The sequence below is a fragment of the Anser brachyrhynchus genome (assembly GCF_964034855.1).
Source record: "Anser brachyrhynchus genome assembly, chromosome: 7".
Lineage (NCBI taxonomy): Eukaryota > Metazoa > Chordata > Aves > Anseriformes > Anatidae > Anser > Anser brachyrhynchus.
In genome coordinates, this window is record NC_137701.1 from 29,456,896 (window position 1) to 29,474,827 (window position 17,932).

The window sequence follows — 17,932 nt, forward strand, 5'->3', positions numbered from 1 at the left end:
GCGGGCATGGCCAACACGCAGAAACAGCTCAACAGACACTTCTGAAGCTAGAAAAAGTGAGTGGAGTAAGAACTGAAGTGTTCAAAGTAATGAATAATATCCTGTGTGTGTTTAAGAGACAAACAACAAACGTGACAAGGGATGCTCTGGAGATCTGAATACAACGGAAAGCGCCTGGTCTGCTTTAAAAAGTAAAGTTAGAAAACAAATCTTGCATGAGAATGAGGAGGAAAAGTGCAGAAGAATTCCGTTTTAATTCTAGCGTGCCTTATAACCTGAACAGAGAGGATTGGAAATGGATGAAATGTAGTATGGCTCCAGGGTCGCACAGGTGCCATGTACATCCTGTAGATGTACTCTTTTCTAATCAATAATTTAAAAGATTCTGAGATGTTATGTTCCCTCTCCTCATGCTGTCCCTCTTCATTTTGTCATCTTCTTTCTCCCAGAGTCAGATATTGCAGACTTCGACGGCAGAAGTTCCCTCCTCTACAGGTTCAATCAGAAGCTTATGAGCACATTCAAAGATGTGGTTTCCTTGAAGTTCAAGAGCATGCAGGGGGATGGAGTCTTATTCCATGGAGAAGGACAGCGTGGAGACTACATTACCTTAGAAATGCAGAAAGGAAAGCTCTCATTGCACATCAACCTGGGTAAGAACAGTCAGGATTATTGGTGTGCATATTGCCCTAACAAGGATTGTTTCAAGTTGCTTTTATGAATATGTTATTTATATTAAGCAGTATCTAGTAATTTCAGCTCAGACCAGCAACACCTGCTGTGTGCTTCAGGGAACTCAGAGTTTAAATACTGGTCAGAGAAGGTGAGAGGGGAAAGAAAAGAGAATAGACTTGACTGATGTCATGCAGGACACATGATAGATGAGCCAAGAAGAGACCTCGGCTCTCCTAACTAGAGATGGCCACAGTAGAGCTTGCTTAGTGATTACTTTTGGTCTTTGTTTGATGATGCATTGAAGCAGTGCTATTATTTATTTTAAGAAGTTCTCCTTCTTTCACTTTTTATTGCTATTTTATTGTTGTTATTTTTAAGAACATCATTCCCAGGAAGTATGGCTTCGGGCTCTAAAGGTTTATTTTCACTGTGTCTCATTTTTTCCATTCTGTGATTAGAACTTGGCAGAGAATGCAGAAATTAAATGAAAACACTCCGATCAAAACATTGTGCACATTGATATTACTTTGTTCCTGGAGATGGCTGTAATTGAGAACTGTGAATATCTGGAAGGCCTCGAGCATATGATCATGCTGGATTGCAGGAGGAGAAGAAAGGCTGGCTTAGTCTCTCTCTGTAGAAGGGTGCTTGCTTTTTCTTGGTGAATACACTAAAGCACTTTGATGTCAGGAGTTACTGTAGTAGGAGTGATCATTCCCTGTCTCCAAGCCTTACTGCAGAATCTTCGTTAGCTTCAGCGGTGGGAGAGCCATGGTATTGCCTCAGCAGTTCATGCTGACTCACATTTCTCATATGTGAGAGGTCTGAGTTGGGCAGAAGTTACCATGCCAGCATTGCTGGCACTTAAGTCAGGGTAGGACCTGCATTTACTGTATTTGGGTGTTTAACTTGGTGTGAAAGCCCCTGTAGCCCATCTAAATGGAAAGCTAAAACAAAAACCTTTTCTTTTGTTAACCATGGGGGTGGGGGCAAGGAGGGGAGGGAATTAAGATCCACATTTCTCACTACTGCTCTCAGTCTTAATAACTTTGAATAAAGTAGTCTGAGCCATTTGTGGTTCATGTTCACATTGGTTAGATTGCTGAAGGTTTTAATAAAAATGGGAGGTGTAACATCAAGTAATACATGGTATTTGTAGGGGCACATCTTAGACTAGCAATTCTCAGAATCATAGAATGGTTGAGGTCAGAGGGGGCCTCTGGAAGCCATCTGGTCCAAACCCCTGCTCTAGCAGGGCCGCCCAGAGCAGGGCGCCCAGCACCACGTCCAGGTAACTTCTGAAGGTCTCCAAGGAGGAGACTCCACCACCTCTCTGGGCAGCCTGTGCCAGTGCTCTGTCACCTGCACAGTGCAGAAGTGCTGCCTGGTGTTTAGACAGAACCTCCTGTGTTCCAGTTTGTGCCCATTGCCTCTTGTCCTGGCACTGGGCACCACTGAAAGGAGCCTGGTTCTATCTTCTTTGCATTTTCCCTTCAGTTATTGAGACATATTGTTAAGTTCCCCCTGAAGCCCTCTTCTCCAATTCCAGAACACTTCAGTAAGTTTGTCTGGTAAAGAAGTCTTAAACTCGTGGTAGCAAACTGGAGACACTAAAATGGAATTCAAGATAATTTCTTCTGCATTTTTTCTCCTTGTGCTTAATTTTCTATGTTTTAAATGTTAGTAACAATTTTCCACAGCTCTCTCGGATTTCATTCTTACATAAGCTCAGTAATTGTTTAGTCGCCAACTTGTATTTTCTTTCTTTTAATTTAGTTTATTCATCAAATGATAGAAATGATGAAGTAATATTTTTCTAATTAGTTATTTGAGTGTTACTTGGACCAAATAACTGCATCCTGAACCTCTGAATATGTAATCCTTTGACTCCATTGATTTGTGCTCCCCTTCCAAATGTTTAATGCTAGGATGAGAGTATGGTATAATTAAAAATACTATCTTAACTTCTTCCAGGGAAGAGGCTGTGTGAATGCATACTCTCAGATAAGAGTTATTTTCTTTCAACAATAGCCTCAAATTTACAGATTTTGGCTATTTCATATCCTCTGTGTCCATTCATATGTCAGAGGCAAGTATTTTGACATGTGTTCCTGAATGTGCTTGCATCTTGCCTGACACCTTTGGAGCATGTTTTCTTTCCATTCTGCTGGGATATTAATACAAAATAAAAATAATAAAATAAAATAAAAGACACATTCCCTTTAAATGAGTCTCTGAAATGTTCAGACATGTAGGCAGCTGGAAAACAGAAGGGTGCTTGAAAGACTAGGCCCTAAATATTTTTATGATTCTTAATCTAAACTTGCAGAGATCTAGAACAGGTTTAAGGATCTCTTAGAACTGAATGAAACACTTGCAATCATGTTGTTTCACTGAATGTGGTTCTTTTTTTTTTTTTTTTCTTCTCTGAAAATGGTCAGGTGTAATTTTCTTGCTAAAATATAAAAAACACGTAGCTGCAACTGAAATGTCAGGAGTAGTTTGTTAGTGTGAATAGACAGCAGACTTCGGTGCAACTCAAAGGGAACTCTTAAAACACCAGGGAAGGAAAAGTGTGTCTACATGTAGATATAAATGAGAGGGCCAAAGAATCTAAGAGAAGTTTTATGAAGGGTCTGTTTCTGGGCAGGGCTCCAGTTTGCATAGAGCAGCATTGCTCCTCTCTCCTCTTGAGCCCTAACCCTTGATTTAAGGGCCTGGAGATAATTCTGACATCTTAAGCTTTGTCTCTGTCCCTCCAGGGGACTCCAACCTGCACTCCACTAACAGCCACACGTCCGTCACCCTGGGCAGTCTCCTGGATGACCAGCATTGGCACTCGGTTCTCATAGAGCGCTTCAACAAGCAAGTGAACTTCACGGTGGACAAGCACACTCAGCATTTCCGAACGAAGGGGGATTCAGATCACTTGGATATCGATTATGAGGTGTGTGAAGCCTTTTGGTTATAACATGGGAGATGAGGCTGAACTGGTGTAAAACGAATGTGATGGAAAATAACAACTGTTTCTTAAAAGCTGTTTCTTTCCAGCAAAGATATTTTCTTTATTTAATATTTACTTTCTACAGAGTTCCCTGTAACAATCATAGACTACCTCAGTGCAACTCTACATGCTATAGTCCCTGGAAGTGGCTAGCCTCTGGACAAATAGGCACTGGATTATGCTTATATTTCAAAGTATGTCAGACTTTAAGCTAAACCTAATCTAAAAAGTATAGCCTTGGTGGAAGCCTTGGTTCTGGCCACATCTTCAGGGAACACTCATACACAGGAAGAAGTGCTCTCATCATCTGCAATATGATTTTAAAGGGTTCATTGGACACTATCGCTGCATCAGATTGACATGGGGATCCCAGCTCTGAGTTGTGCCCATCTGGACGCCACCTTGCTCAGATTGTTCTGCATGGAGAAGAGTGGGTAGAGACTATCCCCTTCCCTGTAGGAGCGGAAGACCCTGAGCAGAGCAGTCAAAATATCTGGCTGTGACCCAGATCCCTTCACATCTGGGGATGTGATCCTGAGTATCCGGCTCTAGGGAGCCAGAGCTGCACGGCCAAGGAAGGACTGAGCAGAAGAAACATCTTATCTGCCCAGAAAACCTAATGCTGGTGTGCTCCCCCATGATGAGGCCAAAGTGTGGAAAAAAAAAGAAAAGTGCAGTTTGTATCACTCCAGCAATTCAGTTCTTGTGGCTTGTAGTGAAAAATACCCCCAAACAAACAAAAAAACACTCTAAAACAAACAAACATAAATCCCCACCATTATCATCATATCTATATGCAAAACGGTTCTTCATCTTATCTGTTCCTCCTACCTATACACACCTGCTTGCAAATTACTCATGTTAATTTTTATCCCCACACATTTGTCTACCAAGTCTTGCTAGCCCATAGGGCACAGGGTTATGCTTGCACAGTCAGAGCCATCACCTTGTCTGGATGCGTTGAACTGGCATGGTTCATTGCTCTGAGATCAAAAGTTTCCTCTCTGCACTTTGGATTCATTTCTCTTGAAAGACCAATTCCCAGTGCACCTTAGCGACAAATGTTGATGGCTTGGCAGTGGCAGGTGCCTGCTCTATGCTCCTGTCCTGTTCCAGCTGAATTTCCCTTCCTTACATTTCTCAAAGTGCTGAAAATGGAGTTTGTCCACCTGTTAAAAATCTTCTGTACCAAATCATGAGCACATTTAATAGAGGAAGTATGAGAAACTTCCTAACCATTTGGGCAGTGAGATTCTGGAACAGCTACAGACTAAACTAGCCAGGGTCAAAGCTATATCTGCTTTTAAGATGGAGTTGGGGAAAACCAAACACTTGAGCCATCAGCTTTCCTAATTCCAGAGTCATAAAATTCCTTGCTTCCAGCTGCAGGGTTGATGCCAGCTAGGGATAACTCAGGCTCCAATGTAATTTGCGGAACATTTTTCCAGATGTTCCAAAATAGGGAGCATGGTGAAGATCTTCAGCTAGTGTAAATCAGCATGTCAGCACTGACCTCTGTGGCATGTTTTCTTTGCATTTGCACTGAAATGATCTTTCAATTGAACATTACAGCAATACATTCAACTGAAAGTTTATCTCAGCACACTTTGGGGATTAAAGGCCTTACTGAGGGTAATAAAACCATTAGTTTTGTAATTAAAATTATTACCAATCACCAAGCAAACTGTTTTCTTAATAATGCAGTGGTATAATGAATATTGATTTTTCTTCTGGTTTTCAAACCCAGTGCAGAGTCCCTGAGCAGGAGACTTAAAGAATAGAACATGAAAGAAGGAAAGTCTGGTGCTTTAAGGAAAAACTAATGATTCTCACTGAAAAACAAAAACAAAACAAAACAAAACCACAACATCGCTACCCAAAAGCCCTCATGCCAATAACAAACCTACAAGTGATATAAGATAGCAGTCTGTTCAATCTTTATTTCTGTGAAATGATCAATTAATACAACTGAGGCGCAAGTTCATTAAGGACTTGTTTTCAAAGAAGTGCTGTCGAGGTTATCCAGGGAGGTTTAATTTGCTTATTTATCCTGGCTTGCTAGGTGGAGTGGGAGGAAAAATAACCCCCAAATTTCCCTTTACTTTTGTAATAATTAGCTGAGCCATTAAGAGTAGTGACAGAGGAATACGGCTGACCGCGTTCCAGCAGCCGTCAGCGTGCCTGCGGTGCCGCACAGTGCTGTGTGCCGGTGCTGCGATGGATGCAGCAGGATTGCAGCACAGCTCCCAGCATGCTGGAAGCACTGAGAAGTGCGGTGGCTGCAGGGTCTTTGCCCATATTATATCGTTTGTGATGCTGCTGGCTGTAATGGAAAAAATGGAAGCAAATAAAAAAGCAGAGGTACCTCTGGCAAGACTGCAAAAAAGACCAGTGAAGCTGATTAGATATGAGCTGTCTAATCTGGAAAAGGAAAATTGGCTTATCATAAGCTTTGTTTTTGTGGTGTTCAGTCTTTTCTATTGTCCTTAGGATTCTAAACTAATTGTGTTCCAAGGATTTGGGGAATTCTACTTCCTTAGACTCTTTGTCCTCTGGAAATTTTAGCCCTCTGCTTAAGTGATGAGTTGTAATCTGCACAATACTAATGTATTTCAGTACTTAGATAACAGCACAGCATAAGTTTTGTTCAACTGTGTAAACTGCAGTACTTTTCCGTTACACTGTTCATTCCCAAATACTGTGTGTAAGTCTTATAAAGCCCAAATCACAGTGAAATTTAAGGCAAAATATTTGCAAGATGCAAATGGAGTAGTATGTGTGTGTGCTACTACCCTCCACTGGCTGAAAGCAGAACTGTTCAGATACACGGTGAGTGGAAAGGGGTAACTCCAGTTGTACATCCAGTGCTCTGTGGGCAGAAGGAATTTATTCCCCCTATTGCTCGGTGTTTCCTGCTCGGTGACAGCCTCCAGGTCAGCGGAACCACAGGTTGGAGACTGCTTGAAAATTTGGGTGTTCCTGGTGGGGGACTGCTTATAGCAGGTTGATGAAGTGGTGTGTCATGGCACATAAAAGCCATTTCCAAATCGCAAAGCTGTCTGCAGCAGCATTTCTCCAGCAGCTGCAATACTACACTGGCTGTAACTCCCATACTGGGAAGTCTGGGCCCTGCTCTATGCTCAGAGATGATGCTGTTGGTGTGCTGTGTCCCTGAGATAACATCCCAGCTGGCTGTATGGAGCGGGGCTCTGCTGTCTTCCTTTTGGGGTGGTAACTAAATGAAGTTCTCGTTCTTTCCAAAAGCTCAGCTTCGGAGGCATTCCTGTCCCAGGGAAACCAGGAACCTTTCAGAGGAAAAATTTCCATGGGTGCATTGAGAACCTTTATTACAATGGAGTCAACATAATTGACCTGGCAAAAAGGCGCAAACCTCAGATCTATACTGTGGTAAGAAACAATTACGTCTTTACTTCCCTGTTGTTGGTGCTGCTGGCTATACTGAATGAACAGAGTTCAGACTTAGGTAGTTATGGGTATAATTAGCTTGTTAAAATGGTATTGCTGAGGCTAGCACCACCCAGCACTGACTGCTATGGTGGGACTTATTGAAAGATACATGTATAAATTAATATATTTCTCTGATTTTAGAAGTATATGAGAATTTGGATAAACTTTTTATTTCCTTTTCCGAGATGAAGATGTGTCTTTCTGATGCCATGATAGAAGTCACAGAGAATTTTTCCTGATTCTCAGATAAAATCCTACTTTTTGAGCCATTCCCCATCACTATTGCTGAGTATAGTAGTAGAAATGTTTTATTTTTCTGTGTGATTTGGTATTATAGAGACAAATAAATGTTTTTCTTACTAAGAAAAGTATTTTCCTTTGTACCGCCCCTTATGTTCAGCGTGTTATTGGCAGTTCTGAAAACCACTGACCTGGTTCTACTGTCTCTGAATGGGGGAGAGTGGAGTTGAAGCAAAAGGAATTACAGTCTTATCCAGCCTGCTAACATAAAGTGTACAAGTAACTTCATACTTAATAGTGTCTAAAATTACAAATATGTTTAAATATATCATGAGCAAAATAAACTACATTTTATTTCATAAGAAAGGAGAACAGTATACTCCCATGCAGTGTTCACAAATTTTAAATAATTCAACTGTTTGTTTAGCTTGTGCCTCACTCCCACACCATGTTTTGATATTAAGCCTTTTGGGTAATACTGTGTCTTTGGAGAACACGGAGGCAAAACTGCTTCTGGCTTTCTTGGCATTTTCATAGAACAGACCAAAGCTGCAACAAAGAAAGCCCGAAGTCCAAGAGAAGTCCTTATCTTTCCTACTGTCCCTGCCTGGGACTAAACTGAAAGCACAAGGAAATGGAAAACAGAACGCTGATAGGTGAGAGGTCCTGTATTATATATATTATATACTATATATATATATATATATATATATATATTATATATATATATATATATTATATACTACTATTATTATATACTTTGTTTACACACAATACACAAAACGGTTGCCACAAATGTCTCATGATCTTGTCTGAACATCCTTCTATAGCAAACAGCTCCTGCAAATCTGGTGTCTTCCAATATTCTTTCCATCACAACCATTTATCTCTTCTGGCAATTTTCAGGTACTTCCAGCCATCACAGATTGATCTCCCTCTCCCATCCTCCTGCTCTTCTCGACCCCTTAGCAATTTACTCACTCAATTAAAATAATTTGTTCTTGCTAAGTGTAGTCTTTTGTCTGCCAGATTTCCTTTGCACTAAATGCTTTTACTCCAAGTTCATTGAGATTTTCAAGCAACAATCCATATCCCCAGGGAGGTACAAGCTTCTCTGCCTTGTGCCTCTGTAGTTGCTAAGGTTGTCTGGAGTGGAAATGCAATGAAAGGAACAGCACAGAAGTTGAATTAAATACATCAGGGGCTTTGAATCACTTCTTCTAACAACCTGTTGTGTACTTATGTTTCCTCCCCTCAAGCTGAAGATCACCAAAGGAGGTTCTGCATGGTTAGTCCCCATAATATCTTTGTCTCTAAGAAAAGGTATTTGAGGACAACTGACCAATTTCAGATTAATGCTCAGAGACATTTTTTGCCTTCAAAATGGAAGCAGCCTTCAACATTCAATCTCTGTTTCATTCTTTGTCCATTTGGGAGCATTGTCACAGTCAGTGAGCCAAACTTATGGGTTATCATACCCACCAATTTTTTTGTTTGTTTGTTTTACTGTTGACATCTTTCACAGAATTAGGAGAATGATAAATTAGTTTTAGAGGTATACATTTTCTCTTATGAAGAAGTTCTTCACCCATATAAATAACGGTCCCACATCAGCTGCATTTAAAGTCAAAGGAAGAAACTACAGGTTGTCAATGACAGAGTACTTCTCTGTGTTGTACTCATGGGTGGTGGATGTGATTATCATTCTGCCTGTTCTTTTCTATAACTCATTTGCAGTTGTCAGACTTGCAATAAATCCCCTTGAGAAAACATCTCAAGATAGTGAGGCAGACTGTCTCTTTTTAACTGGAATTTAACTTCAGAATTTCTGTTTTGGATTGCCTGATGTTTACCCCCTCTATGACCCTATTTGGCTAGGCTGTCTGTATTCCCCCTGGGTTTCTTCTGTCCCTGATGGCATGTTGTAGGGTTTTTTTTGTTTTGTTTTGTTTGTTTGTTTTTTCCCCTTCCCTAGGTCCTTGTGTGGCAAAATAGCAGGAGACCTTTTATTTGCTCTCTAAGTGGTTACTGGTTTTAATTGCAAGAGGTTTTTAGAAGTTAAATTTCTATAATTACCAAAGTTGTGGTCCTAGGGTTACACCCTTGGGAAGCCTTTGCAAAAGCTTTAAAATAAAATTTCAAGACCTTTCCTATTACTAGCTGCGTGTAGGTTCTCACCAAAAAAGAAGAACAGACTGCCCATCATGAGGAATTGTACAGCTTTCACTCGTTCTTCCTGGGCCAGTAGTTAGGGGCAGGAAAATATGATAGAAGGCGCCACATTTACAAGAAATAAAAGATAATTCTTCACAGAAGAATATTTGAGCTGTTAATATCTGAGATGTTGAAGTCCCTGTTGAAGGATTTTGTGCATTTTAAGGGTAGAGGTAGATTCAGGAGGAGACTGGACAAGGTCTAACAAGAGCAATCCATTAAGGAATTCCAATACTAAACACATGGAAACTATTTCTGGCTGAGGGATTAGTTCAGTGGAAGGCTCAGAGACTACTAGCAGGAAATATAGGGTATGTGTTTGCTGTTCTTGTACTCTTCTTCAAACAATTGTCTATAGTCATTGGTAAAGGCAAGATGGACCTTAGGTCTTTCCCGGTACAGCTGCTGTTATGTGAGGGTACAGAATTAGTTTTAAGACGATGCTCACAGCAATGTCTGGTACCACTTGGCAGAGGGCTGGAGGGAACCCCCAGGTTCATACAGATCATACAGCTGAGAGTGGGTGAAGTTAAGGAGCTGTAACTATTTCCCTCTCTGTACTAAATCCAGGATACTCTGTCAGAGCCCTCTGGCCACTAGTGTCTACCTACAGCTCTATTCGGATTGTACCTTTAGAAATTGCTCTAATGTGAAGATCAGGGTTTAAGTGTTTTCCTGTCTCAGTGATTTTTGATGTCAAAATAGGAAGTTGTCCAGCTGAAGGAAAGAAATAAAGAGGTCATGAAAAATTGCAGTTTTGATCTTCTCAATGCTCCACCCTACATATTCACTGAAATTGAGGAAAACGCTATCCCATTTTTTCTTCCATTACCTTCACTTAATATGAATCGGAGCTATATTTTTATTTAGCAGACTAAACCCTACACTGACTTGAGAGGAGTGCAGGATATTTGAAAAGCAGAAGTTGTCAGCCCTCAGATATGCTTGAATTTCGATGTCAGCCTGCCATGTTGAATCTGGGACTGACAGTTCAGCATGGCAAGGGATGTGATGACATGTAAATGCATCACTGTGGTGCCTCAGGGAAATAACCAATTGCCAGCATCAAAGAGCAAAGAAAGATACCTAGTGACAGAAGAATGTAAACTAATAATTCATTCCCTTTATAGAGAATCCAAACATGCTATTTTATTAAGCTGATTTGAGATACCTTCATCTTGAGAAGAGTTTGCTTGTCTACGCACGTCTTCTTCGACCAAAGTGCTCTTGTAAGTGTTGATATATCTGTGAATATCAGGCTGGTAATTCACGAAGGCTTCTAGTAAGGTTTGGAGAACCAGGAATTAGATATGTAAGACATTTTTTTTTTCTCTTTTAGTTTTTCATCTGCAACTAGACTATAGGAAACAAAGAAAAAAAAAGGAAACTGTTTGCTGACCTTTTTCACAACTTCCTATAAGTCTAAGTTGAATTTATTAAAAAAAAAAAAACACATCCAATTATTTGTTGAGAGTGTGTATGTCACATGCATGTTAAAAAAAATGAACAACTGAATTTGCTGTTCTTTTGACAAGGTGGATGAACTCAGATTCCAGAAATATTTGGTTCCTGTAAAAAATATCTTTTTATGCTTTCTTTTATCTTCTTACCTGCTCTCTGGGTCTTCAGATGAGCCTTCACATCATCATACCAGCAGTACAGAACAGCAAGAAAGTCTGTATAAATAGCATTCATTTTAAGGTCTCATTTTATTGTTGCTGAATGGTGTAACAAGATTGCTTTGAAAGAAATTGTGTCACCTCAATCAAGGCCTTGAAATAAATTCTATTTAAATGACAATTTTCCCATTGATTTCACTTGGCTTTGTCTACAATTCTAAAGACTTTTTAGTCTGTAAATATTTAATCCATCATCTGGCTGCAATAATAAACTCTCCTTTTCCTGATAAAAAGGTTTCTTTGTGTTAGGATTTTGATAGTAGTGATGACCACAAGAGAAATGAGTCTTTCAGGGAGAGATACCATATTTTTATAACACTAGTTGACATGCAGAAAAAATGACAAAGTTTTGAACAATCAAGGCCTTTTGAAAGTATCAGCCTTCAGCAAATTACAGGTTAAAAACAATTCTTCATAGTTTAATTTATTACATTATCTAGATAGTCAAATTGAGTGAACAGGGTGGTTAGTTCCTGCTGAGCAGAGGAGGATGTTTCAAGGAGGGATAAGGCAGTTAGTCCCTGGAGGAAAACAAGAGAGATGGCTAATTATTGTCATAGGAGTTAGCAGGTGATAAAGAAAGTGGTGGTGGTAATGTAATTTATTGCAAAGCCAAAGCTTTAAATGTCGGCTTTTTTAAGCTCTTATTCCAATTGGTAAGGCCCAGGGAACTGCCTGGTATTTGGCTGCCTGGAAAAAGAGAAATGGGCAAGGTGATGCCCATTGGTCAGGGCCCTGGAGTACAGGCAATTCATAGTGACCATTGAGACTGGTGTTCTGCTATGATACACAAATGACTGGAGTTTAAAAGAGGAAAATCTAATAAAGAAAACTAGCAACAATAATAATAATAAAAGCTGATCAGAACTGCTTTCTATGCATTTTTCTATTTTGATGTAGATGTGGCTCTGTTTTAATAATAATAATACTAACAAAAAAAAATCTCCTTGCTTCTGTGTTTTGTACCAGGTAATAAAATCTAATAAGATGTAGATCAGCTTACCCTGAACTGGAACAAAAAAATGTGCTTGAATAGTGCTAATTTTGCCAGTTTAATTTAAGACATCTATCTTAGTCACTTCTGGCAAGGTGAATTTGAAAGGCTGGCTTCATTCCTGCTTGTTGTTCAAAGGAGAGAGAATATTAAGTGATCTATATTTTGTTTGCTTTTCCTTCTATACACTTTTCCTCCTTTTCCTGTCTCTTCCTAGCTAAAATGATGTATGATTTTTCCAAATTAGCTCTATATTTGCTCCCATCTTTTGCCAGCAACACTTAGCTGTTCTACCATATAATGAAACATTAATGTACAGTTACTACTGGCATAAAGATGTTCAGATCCTTTGTTCCATTGCTGTTCGGTGATCTAGTCAGCTTAAGAGTCTAAGATAAAGAATATCCAGAAATGTCTAGTCATGCATCTCATCCTTGATTCTGTCACAGTGTTTCAATTTTTTGTTAAATGGTATTTTTCTTTTTCCACATAGGAATATTCTCTAAATAACTAAAAGTTGGTAGGATAAACCAGTATCCTTTTATTGACATACATGATACCTAGGGTGAAGGAAGATGGGAATTCTCTATCGTAAGGGTGATTGATAAAAGGAGGTGTTAATTTCAGTGAAACTTGGGCCAGGAAAGCTTTCATGCTTCCATAATGAAATTTAGAGCACAGAAAGAGAAACCAACATTAGTATAGGAACTTCTCTGAAAGTCTGAGCCCCTCTTTTGGGATGAACTACTTGGTCATACAGAGAACAGATCCTAACTCAAGTAACAACATGCATCTTGGTGCTACCACATCACTTTTGAAAACAGTTTGCAGTGGCATGCGAGTAGGCTAGAGCTGGTATCTCACTTTGATTTGCTTTTCATTCAGTGCTTAGCAGTGTCTTGACTTGAAAAGCTTTTGAAACCAATATAAGTCTCAATATGTCTGTTCTGCCTGAGGTAGTTAATTTAAAGACAGGATTTGAAAGCACATCCACCATTCTTGAAATCCAGTTACCCATAGCTGAATGACAGTCTTTCATCTTACCGTTTTAAATCTGCATCAGTGATCACCTTTTTCTTCTATTACTCTCTTTACAAATCCATCTGCAACCTCACTCTCTTTGCAGCCAGTAGACCTTCAATTTCCAACCTGGAGATATTCTTGCCAGTTTATCCTCATCTGTATCTCAGCCAGGGCTGGGATTTTAGTTCCCTTACCTGTCATATGAAATATTCCTTTCTAACCCTCTGCAGAAAACAAGATAACCTTTTTATTGGATAGTATCCACAGAATGATTAATGAGGAAGGTAAGTGCCTATTTGATGCTCTAACCTGCGGGTAGAATGAGAGCTCAGAACTACTCATTTATTGTTCTTCCTGTTCAAGCTGTGATCTTGGCCTGTATCCTTTGGTAGGCTAAATGTTGAGGATTTCAGTTCAGCTGTCAATTTGAAAAATTTCCCAAGCACATATTACTTTTGATTAGTACTCCATCAGAGTAAGGTGGATATATAAGAAACTTGTGGCCAATTGCCCTGGTTGTGTTGTAGCAGTCTTTTGTCTTCATTCAACAGTACATAATACTAAACGAAGAAAGGCTAGAAAAGGCTGAAATGGTTCATTAAGATTATACAAGTTTTATTGAAGTCCTACAGAAGTCACTAGATAGGCTCCAGTCAGTTTCAGATCAGGCTTATGGCTCAGAGGGTCGTCTTTGTAATCCACTTTTATCTTCATCACTTAGCAACTGTGTTCTTTCGTTCTCTTTTTAATAGGAGAGGTTTTGATTCTTCCTTAAACTGCTGTAACATGCTGTTTCCTGTTCATTCCACAGCTTGCTTAGACAAGAACAACCTCTGCAACTGTACAGATCCTGCAGAAATCTGGGGTGATTGCACTTTTATTTTAAAAGTCCAATCTTGAGTGTCATGGCAGCCATTGAACAAATTGTGAATATCTCCATTTAAGTTATAGGTTCAGAAGGTTTCTTGTGTAAGAATAGTAACAACTCTTCTGGAAAGATTTCACTGCTTATTAGAGGAGTCATTAATCAGTCTGGAGATGTTGGACTCAATGGAATTCTCAAATGCCACATGATAGCTGGAGTTCCCAGCAGCTGAGTAGAGCTGATCGTCTTCTTTCTTTTCTCTAGGGGTTAGAATCTTCTTATCCCATTTCCTAGCCAATGAACATTTACTTTTCAGTTAAATGGGGTTCAATTATAAAATCAAGTGTCTGCCAGAAATCTTGCATGTACCCTGGAGAGTTCCAGAACTGCTTCCAATTAAAGGAAATGCTCCTGATCAGATGCAGGTTTAGAGGGAACTGCTTACTTTTCTGACTAGGCCTGCTGCAATAATTTGAGAATACCATTCAAGGCAAATTTAATAGTTTTTTCTTATAGGAACCTATCCCACTTTGGTGAATGAAAATTTTTCAAAATAATCCGCTAGGATTTTCAAAATAATCTTCCTAGGAAGTTAAAATCATAGAATGGATTCTGTTGGAAAGGACCTTTTAAGACCAGCTAGTTCGTGGTAGGGGCACTAGAACAGGCTCCCCAGGGAAGTGGTCACAGCACCAAGCCTGCCAGAGTTCAAGAAGCGTTTGGGCAACACTCTCAGACATATGGTTTGATTTTGGGGTGGTCCTGTGTGGAGCCAGGAGCTGGACTTAATGATCCTTGTGAGTCCCTTCCACCTCAGGATATTCTATGATTCTCTCTTGTTTCCCCAGCGAGCTGGCTGAGGGGACCCTCAGGGTGGTGTCCTAAGCTGCTGGTGAATGGAGAAGATGGCTGCCAGCCTACTGGCGGAGTGCTCTGCCCATCTTGTGTGCAAACTGCTGTGCCGCTCCTGGCTGCTAGTGCTCCCCAGGGGCCTGTTCTACATGGCTTCCGGCTGCCTGAACCAGCTGTATGCCCAGCTGGCACTGCCCAGCTCTCATGAGACTGGTCACCTGCGTCTGGTGCCTCCATGCACAGAGCCTGAGGGTGTCTGGACCCAGAAACCCCCTCAAGCAACCCCAGAGAGCTGGCAGGCCTGGCACCCTTCTCAGCAGGCTGCAACTGTACGCAGAATATTGCAGCAAAGCCTTTAAGCTTTCCCACCTGCTTGTTCTTGTGGCATGTAGGATCACACCTGCACTGTCTCTTTGTACTCAACAGAGAGGCTACAGTGCATAAAGTCTCTGCTGTCTGAACATGGCAGGGGGGAGCATAGGCCCTGCCTGTATGTCCCAGCAGAGACAATGGGTTCACTCCATGCTCTTGCTTGCAGCTCATGCCCTAGTACACTCTTTCTGTATGGATCCCAGGTGGCATGAATAACCAGCTAGTGCAAATGACTAAAGAGTGTTGCTGAGTTTTTGAAAGGGTTTAGGACTAGTTGCATATGTTAGGAACCTTATATCAAAAAGAGGTGGAAACTTGGCCTTATGTTTGGGCCCATGCACGTGCATCAGGGATAACTTGGTTTAAAACCGATGATGTTACTGCAAACAGCTGAAGTGACATTAACTACACAATGTCTCTACTACCTTATTTTAAGGTTTTCTGAAAGTTTATTGTGCATTGCAAACACTTTTTTTTATTTTCTTTTTTTTTTTCATCTCAGCATTCACCTTCTTTGGCACCATTAAGTCAGTCTAGTTATAGTTTGTTCTGTTATTATGTAAAATCTGCAAAGAGCTTTGAGACAAAAATCCTGTTTGAATGTTGCAAATCTTTTCCTCTACAGTCTTGCATTTTTTGTTACAGCCTCCCACTGCCACTGAAGCAAATTAGATACTTGAGTGCAGACTCAGATAACGTTTGAAATTTCCTCCAAGCTCCACTGTTATGTATTTATAAGATCTATAAATGTCTTTACTGCTTTGTGTGGAGATACTTAAATCACTATAAATGCCTAAGATTCCCAAGATTTGTCATCTCATTTTGAATTTGTAAACCTTTAAAAAGCTCTAGAGAAAGTTACATATATTTGCTTATATCATTGCAGTTGACTGCTTTGTGTAATTTGTCTATCTGCTTTGAATTTGATTGAAAATGGAGGTACAAATACAGCAACAACAATAACAAAAAAAAACCCTGTGGCATCTCTTCTGCAGACAATACCCAGCAGGTAGTAGAAACTTTTAAAAGGTTGAGAGCATTTTACTTCCCACCTGACTAATGTTCAGATAAGTTTGGATAAGCTTTGGATTATATCTCAAAACTCATTGTAACATGATATACCCGTGGATACCTTTTGCCATTGCTAAATCTGCTATGTAGCATTCTTCACCTAACAAGGCAGGGAATACATAGATTGATATAGATATATATCTGTCAAGGGCTGTTTCATGCAGTGATAAATTCAGTCTCTTTCTGGCATTTTATTTATTTTTCATTTTAAAATAAAGGGTAGAAAGACATTTGAAAGCAATAGAGAACCAGTTCCATCAGCTGTTTTAGATTTCAGTAAGGAATTCCCCAAGCACTGCGCAACTTCCTACACATCCATCAAGTGCTGTTCATTATAATTATCCTGTTAGAGAGAGATACCAGCTCTGATAACAAGTGGTACCATGGAGAAAGCCTTTTACTCTTTTTTTTTTTTTATATCAAATTCCAGTTGGTATTTTATAAAGCAGACTAGTTCAAAGCAAGCTGGCTGCAACACTTTCCTGGAGTGGCCTTGAAAGACACAGCTCCTTGAATGTATTCTGGCTTTATATATTGTTAAGATTTTACTATATGGCTTGAATGACCTAGTTGGGTAATCTACAATGGCTGAACAAAACACTGGAGTTGGTTCATTTATAAACTACAGGGATACATGCTGGTGCAGATTTTGCTGACTGCTGTGAGAAAATGTGGTGCTCTTCTCAGCAAATAGCATCATTGGTTTTAGGGTTGGATGACTGATTAAGTTAAAGACCATTTAAGTTTGGTGTTGAAATAATGTTGGATTTCACTGCTCTTGATGTGTGTCAAATGTTTTAAAAATTCCTCAAAATTCCCCGTGGAAATCTTGAGACCTACCATCAGCCAGTAAATATCACAAGTATTGTTTTATCCCACTTATAAGTACTGGATCTGAGAGACTTTTAGCTTGAATTTTCTTATGATTTTTTTTTCTTATGAATCCTTTCAGAATAATCATTTTTTTAAATTATTTTTGTTATTAACATTAAGTTGACTCTTGTTATTTGGAATAGCATAGGGCTGTGTCACCCTGGGTAAAAGAAAATGTGGCCAGTAGTACTACTACTGCAAGTTGTATATTGAATATTTGAAATATACCCTGGAAACGTGCCTCATGTTTGGTCCCATACGATACATTCAAGTAAATGAGGGAGACTTTATTTTTAAGGTTATATAGCATTGGTGTAAGTGGGAGAAAAAATACTGTTGTTAACAGCTGCATTTTGGTTTATATTTAAAATAAATTTAGTCTAGTTCCCTTTTTTTTCTTTTTTTTTTTTTTTTCCTAATTTGCAGCTTTACTCATTCACAGCTATGTAATCCCATCAGTACACAGTCATTGTGTGGGACCTTTGTGTCACGTCCTGCAGCACATGAAGGCTCAAGAGAACTTGCTAGTAGTGCTTTGGTGTCAGTTCCTGAAGTCAGCATAGATCCAAATGACGTAAAGCTAAACTTGAGCTTGAAATGGG

The 17,932-nt window shown here is 39.7% G+C and overlaps 1 protein-coding gene across 8 annotated transcripts in view; it reads left to right on the plus strand.

The window, feature by feature from the left end:
* Positions 1 to 17,932, plus strand: part of CNTNAP5 (contactin associated protein family member 5) — a 289,841-nt gene that overhangs the window by 137,990 nt on the left and 133,919 nt on the right. For all 8 annotated transcript variants that reach the window (XM_080600797.1, XM_080600798.1, XM_080600801.1 and 5 more), the window contains 3 exons: positions 450 to 653; positions 3,438 to 3,622; positions 6,944 to 7,087. In XM_080600797.1, coding sequence (XP_080456923.1) covers positions 450 to 653; positions 3,438 to 3,622; positions 6,944 to 7,087 — 533 coding nt within the window. The remainder of the gene's footprint in view (positions 1 to 449; positions 654 to 3,437; positions 3,623 to 6,943; positions 7,088 to 17,932) is intronic.